The sequence below is a fragment of the Myxocyprinus asiaticus genome, chromosome 14 (assembly GCF_019703515.2).
Source record: "Myxocyprinus asiaticus isolate MX2 ecotype Aquarium Trade chromosome 14, UBuf_Myxa_2, whole genome shotgun sequence".
Taxonomy (NCBI): domain Eukaryota; kingdom Metazoa; phylum Chordata; class Actinopteri; order Cypriniformes; family Catostomidae; genus Myxocyprinus; species Myxocyprinus asiaticus.
The window spans coordinates 25,240,304-25,247,048 of NC_059357.1; the positions used below are offsets into that span (position 1 = coordinate 25,240,304).

The following is a 6,745-nucleotide window of genomic DNA, read 5'->3' on the forward strand; positions in this document are numbered from 1 at the left end:
TATTCTTCTAAAAATCTTTGTTTGTGTTCAGCAGAAGAAAGAAATTCATAGACATCTGGGATGGCATGAGGATGAGTAAATGATGAGAGAATTTTCATTTTTGGGTGAACTATCCCTTTAATTTGTGTAGTAAACTTGTGCTTCCTTTTTATTTTTATTTCTTTAAAGCAGCACTCAGTATTTTTTTTAAATATGCCATCTTGGACTTACACTGACACCTAGGGGCGTGGAGGCAGCATCATTCAAATGCAATAGTTTTTAGTCACTGATGTAATTGTAGAAATTCACTATTCACAGTGAGCCATGAGAGAAAGTGTCAAATAACAGGACGGTTACTGAGATTAAGCAAGTAGTATTTGGCTGGTCATGTGTTCCCAATATGGCAGCCCCCATAAGGGGACCCTCTCCATGCAGAATAAAATAGCTTTTATAAGGTTACTGATATGACTGGAGACTTCATCTCATGTAAGTGCTCATGATTTTATACATATGTTTCAAAATTACTATTAATTTCTTTAGGAGTAAAACTTTTTTAATGAGGAAACAATTACTGAATGCACCTTTAAATTACTTTTGTATATATTTTTTATACTTTTATAATAATGAATATTACTTTAAGTTTGTATACTTGTATTTTTCTTGTATATTTTCTGTTAAATTACCCTAGCAAAAAAGAAAAATAAAGTGAGCAGTAACCACAATAAAAACATTGCTTGACCTCCCGCAATCCGTACCCTTCTGCGCATGCGCACTGTTAGCCCCTCCCTGTAACATCTTTATTCTTTGCCCCTGCGTTTTCTGCGGAAACCCCATCGAATCCGTGGACTGGTTGGACTGTTATGAATGTAATCAGTACATTGATTTAAACCGTTTATGTAAACGCCGTATGGCGTGGTGTTCATCAGGGGTGACTACGGAGTGACTGGATTACCGCAGCAGTATTTTGATAAGAGGAGAAACGTGTTATTCACTTGTTTTGTTTTAGCACTTTGTAACAGTTTTGTTGTAGCCTTTAGTGTTTGTGTGTGTGTGTGTGACGGACGCCATTTTAGGTTGATTACACTAGCTGCTAGCCACATTGTTTCAGGCCTTGGTTCCACATACATCACTTTGTGTGTTTTTTTTTTCTTCTTGTTTGTTTGTTTTTATTTATTTATTTGGACTGCATTGAACAAACATTTCGGAGGAACTTTGATACGGACACTGGCGTGACATATTTGACGGGACTCGACACATTCACTCATACGGACATTGATTGATTGAACGAACTCTTTATTTCTTGATCAGATTTGGACGTTACGGACAGCTAACGGCTAAACGCCATATGGTCCTGGGACATTGTGAAACAGCGGGATACTTTCTCGCCTCTGCTGGGATTCAGTGGACAATAAATATCTTGCGTCATTAAGAATACGTGTTGCACTTGATCACAATCTTTTTTAACCATTTATATTTTCAATTCGCAGTTTTTTTTCACTTCCCTTTTCCGTTAGGCACAATCCATAGGGGCTTCATTGCATTAAAAATGGTTAAGCTGATGAGCAAACATGGCTATTATTCTTTAATTGTTAGCTGATAAACAGACATTTGAGTAAGGTTGATCGCTGGGCTTTGCCCGTTGTAGTTGAGTTTGTTTGTTTGTGGTGGTATTTTCCCACAAGGATTGTGTAAACATGTCTTGTGTCCATTACAAGTTTTCTTCTAAACTGAACTACGACACTGTCACCTTCGATGGCCTTCACATCACGCTCAGTGATTTGAAACGTCAAATCATGGGGCGAGAGAAGCTGAAGGCCGCGGACTGCGACCTGCAAATCACCAACGCGCAAACCAATGAGGGTAAGTTGAATTGTGAATACATGATCTGCTTGCATATTTAGACATGGGTAGCCAATTGAAGTGTATATGAAGCTCAAAGCTAACTGTGGCTAACAAATGCAATCACGCCAAAATCCCGGCAGCCAGTCAAGACTATTTGCTGCTTATTACTTAGCAGCCTAACCCGATAATCGTAATTGGACGTCTACAACACTCATGAAACCTATTGCCTGCATGTACACTTGTGTAAAGAGGACTCTATTTTGTGTGCGCATGCTTTAAAAGGTTAACTCAGTAATTTTTTTCCACAAAAGTTTTACCACTGAATATACATTTTGAACCATATGTATCTAATCACATGAGATGAAGACTCCAGGCAAATCAGTAACCTTATAAAAGACGTTTTATTCTACATGGAGGGGGTCCCCTCATGTGCGCGGCCATATTGGGATCATGTGACAAGCCGAATTCTATGTGCCTTCTCTCCATAAAGGCCCTGTTATTGAACATGGCCACTAATGGATTAAATAAAAATGGCTGTCTGTGAATATTGAATTTCTACAATGGCATTGATAACTGATAATTTTTGTGTTTGAATGATGAAACATGCCCTTATGTGTCTCTCTTAGTCCAATACGACTTTCATATTCACCAGCACGGCATAAACCAAAATTACCGAGGGCACCTTTAACACTAAAGTTTACTTACATTTAAACAGAGTGCAAAGAAACGAATGTCTGTTTTGAAATGCATGTTGATTGAAGGTCTTGTCATTACTGTTTCTGTTGCAGAATACACAGATGATGGAGCCCTCATCCCCAAAAACTCTTCTGTCATCATCAGACGAATACCCATTGGGGGGGTCAAGTCGACTAGCAAAACATTTGTCATGTAAGTGAATTGGCATAAACACAGTATTTAGTGCTGTTAACATCTATTGTCTTTATTAGTATTGTGTTGTGTAGTCCCAAAGCAGGCACCCGTAGCCCTTAGTTCTGAGTTTAATTAAATGTTCGGCAAAAAAATAAGAATTGTAATTATTTATTCATGTCATTCCGAAAACTAATTATTTGGCACAATGTCACACTGTTCCTCCCCTTGAAATTGAAGTTGACAACATTTACATACACTTAAGAAAATGGTTTATTTCAGGGTTTTTGTACAAAGCGTCATTCTAAAATGTAATGTAAATGACAATGCCGGGGAGGAAGGGGGGATTAAGAGAACGCGGTTTAACACACCCAGATTTCTCCTTGAGAATGCGGGTTACTGTGGCTATTCTACACAAGTGGTGTTCGAACAGGTTTTTGAGTAGTGCGCATGTGCGTGAACAGACAGGATAACAAACATCATAGGATGAAGCCCAACATCAAGTCAGCACACGTAAAGAATTCAACATTTCTCGGAGGACAGTGGGGAAAAGCACATGCAAAGGAACAAAGAATAAAATAGCAAAGCCTTCCATGTATACCATGTTAATTATTTGCACAATTGTCTCGGGGAAATTACGTTGCTGTGGAGAAAGCTGCTTAATGACGGAGCTGCATGTTTACTGGAGTAAAGAGTCCGCCGCTTACAGTGAATGTAAACTGGAACGCTGCTTTTTCCACAATAGGCCACTTTCTGGTGTCAATGTAATCTTAGTCACTGACTTACCCTCTTCTTAGCTGTCATATCTTTTTCACACTTAAATTGTATATTTAAACATTTCCAAGACACACGATCCAACGGTTCTTAAACTTGGCGCAGCTTGCCACGTCTTCACACCAAATTTGAATGTATGTGTTGGCGAATGAGATCTGAGAGCTTCAGCAAATAGGGCAAGGTCATAAAATTAAACTTGCTGGTAAATTCAGTGTTTTCTTTTGTATGATCTTTCCCTTTTGTAGCTGTTTTGTTTTTAGTTGAAAAAAGTCAGTCATGCAGGTTTGGATCGACATGCGAATAAGTACCGTAAATGATGACTATTTTCCTTTTTGTGTAAATTTAATTTCTTGGTATAATATAAGGGCACATTAGCGTCATTGTTGTGAATGCATTGTTCTTCGTTGATGGGTTAAAGTCTTAAGGATCTATATTTACCTTGAGCCCTAGCACAGTAAAATTTGCCAACACTAGACTGAAATGTACCTCAATTCAGAGCAAAAAATAAAGCGAGGGTGTTTATTCAAACACTAGAATGTGGATCTGCATTAAATGAAGAGTCTGGAATTAACTGGAAATTAACCTCTGATTTGTTGTTTTGATTTGCAGTGATCGATCTGAACAATCAAGTGGATCTTCAAAAGCAGTATGTAAAAACACCTCATTTCCTTGTCTCATTACACACATTGCTTTGTCTTGAAATCGTTAAGGGAACTTTTCTCATGCTCAATGTTGTCTTTGAAACCTGTTAGAAGATGACAAAGTATGTTGAGCTGAATGTTTATATTGTGTGATTCGCTAAAGTTGTTGCATTGATTTTCATGTTTTTATGCAATTTCCTATGTGTACAGAAGTCTGTGCGCAGGCTAATACAATGTTTCGCATTGAACAAGTCCTCTAAAAAATTATGTTGTACAGTGTAGTGTAAGATCATACTGATCTACAGAATTCTTGAACATGGATAGTGTTCAGTTTGTATGTCCTTAAAGTGACACATCTGTAAAAAGCTGACTGTTTTTGTTTTTTGTAATAAAAATACATTGTGGTATTTACTTAATTTCGCTTTGTATCACACAGCCTCAATGTCTGACTTCCCATGTGTACACCATTGCTATAGGGTACAGTAGTTTATAACAAAGTCGCATGGATTTGTAAGTGTGTTTGTGTGTGTGTGAGAGAGAGAATAAGAATATGTATAGTATACCTGAGTGAAATTTAAAAGCGTGTTACCTAAAACATATTTAGTGAATAGTGTTCTTGTAATGACAATTGTTTTTGTTTTTTTTCTTCCCATCTTTCCTCAATGGTTGTTTAGGAAACTGGCTCTCAAGTTTACCACAAGAAAATTAAAAGTTTGTTTTATTTTTATTTTTTATTTTTTCCAGTTGCAAGTCTTATTGTTTCCTTGCGGTAGTTAAAATAGTGCACAAAATTGAGTCCACCTTGAACGCTCATGTTAATTATCCAGTTTAATTTTTATATTTGTTTAAAAGTGCAGTTTTTTGCTAAATCAGTGCTTCTTGACCCATATGGACATGATGACTATTACAAATATGCAGTTCAAGTTTTAAAGGCAAGTCAAAGGGTGAATGTTTAACGCTTTCTCTGTGACCTGCCTACATTTGGTCGGAGATTCATGGAATTGTCTCCACTTCTGCAAAGGGCATGGCATTCCAGGCCACAGAGATCTCAAGGTCAGGGATGTCTCAAACATTTTAAGTATTGTTTGGCTCATTCAGACTTAGTTATTTTCCCTTAAGGCCAAAGAATACTTTGGTTTTGACGTGAATGCTTAGCGAATGCATACAGTCGAACGCTCAAGTAGTTCTGTCAAAAGTACCAGTAGTTCCAAGTACCGACTCAGTCCGATACCCGCACAACTGCTTTTAAATGCTTATTTGAGCGTGTGCTCTGCTACTTTTCAAACTGAAATGCACAATTAAAGATGCATTCCGTAACTTTTGTCTTTGTGTCATCTTGGACTTACGCTGACACCTAGCGACTTAGATGCAGCATAATTTAAAATCAATAATCTTTAGTTTCAGATGCCATTAAAGTAATCATGGCTTACTGTGAATACTACATTTCTGTAAGCAAGGAGTGAAAGTGTCAAATAACAGGACGGTTTCTGAGATTAAAGGAATGTTCCAGGTTCAATACAAGTTAAGCTCAATCGACAGCATTTTTGGCATAATGTTGATTACCTCAAAAATTTATTTCAACTTGTTTCAACTCCTTAAAGCAAAAATCAAGGTTTCAATGAGGCACTTACAATGGAAATGAATGGGAACAATAAAAGTGAACATGGTCAATTTTTACAGGGTTTAAACAGAAACGTGAAGCTTATAATTTTATAAAATCATGCATTCTTCTGTTAAAACGTGTATATTAGTTGAGCTGTAAAGTTGTTTAAATTGTCATTTTTACAGTCATTTTAGGGTTTGTTGACATCATCATGGTAACGAAGTTGTAAAATTGGCTATAACTTTACACAGAAAAGGTAAAATCATGTCACATCCTTTGTCTTTGTGGCTATACTTTTGAAACGGTGAGTATTGTAACGTAAACAAAAATTGGACCCCATTCACTTCCATTGTCAGTGCCTCACTGGAACCTCGATTTTTGCTTTTCTAAAGAAAATACATTTTTGTGGTAATCAACATTATGCCACAAATGCTTTCGATTGAGCTTAACTTGTGTTGAACTGGTACTCGTACTTGTAAAAATGCTCTGATATCAAAAACCGATACCATCTGACATACGAATGTTATTACATCAACATTCAGCACACAAATTAAAATCATGTTATGTCGTAGTGAGATTATTTTACAGCAACCGCTGCGATTTAATTATATAAATATAGTTTGCATGAGTGGCGCGCTGTGAATGTATGGAGACTGTGTTGTGCAACGCCAGCTGTACGTACCTTTTAATCCTCTTTGGCTCATACGGGGAACAGCATCTTGTGCATAGAGCACACTGTTTGCAGATGGCAGCGAACAGAGTGCAAATTCACTTTGTAGCGTGAGGCACAAACAGAGTACATACTTATTTAAGTGGCAGCCTTTGCTGTTTAATAATCGCTTTTCTGGAGTGGGAAGCTCATCATAACGTCAGAGCAACTTGGTCTTATCTACACAAACACTACAAAATAAAAGCTCAGTTTAAATAAAGGATGACAGAAATGTAATATTCTGTTATACTATTACTACTACAAATAATAATACTAATAAATGAATAGTAATTGTATTATTTATGCACTCTCTTACATCTGTGATGCTCT

At 37.0% G+C, this 6,745-nt stretch overlaps 1 protein-coding gene across 2 annotated transcripts; it reads left to right on the forward strand.

Moving 5' to 3' along the window:
- The first annotated feature begins 799 nt into the window (after positions 1–799).
- Positions 800–4,767, forward strand: LOC127451233 (E3 ubiquitin-protein ligase RBBP6-like). Of its 2 annotated transcripts, XM_051715754.1 has the most exons (4): positions 800–1,839; positions 2,610–2,709; positions 4,072–4,108; positions 4,540–4,767. In XM_051715754.1, exons 1-4 carry the CDS (start codon positions 1,674–1,676, stop codon positions 4,594–4,596), a joined length of 360 nt encoding a protein of 119 aa, XP_051571714.1. In that variant the 5' UTR covers positions 800–1,673; the 3' UTR covers positions 4,597–4,767. The 2 variants fall into 2 exon arrangements, with proteins under 2 accessions (XP_051571714.1, XP_051571715.1); XM_051715755.1 differs by lacking the exon at positions 4,540–4,767 and having other exon boundaries at positions 4,072–4,514.
- The last annotated feature ends 1,978 nt before the right edge of the window (positions 4,768–6,745 follow it).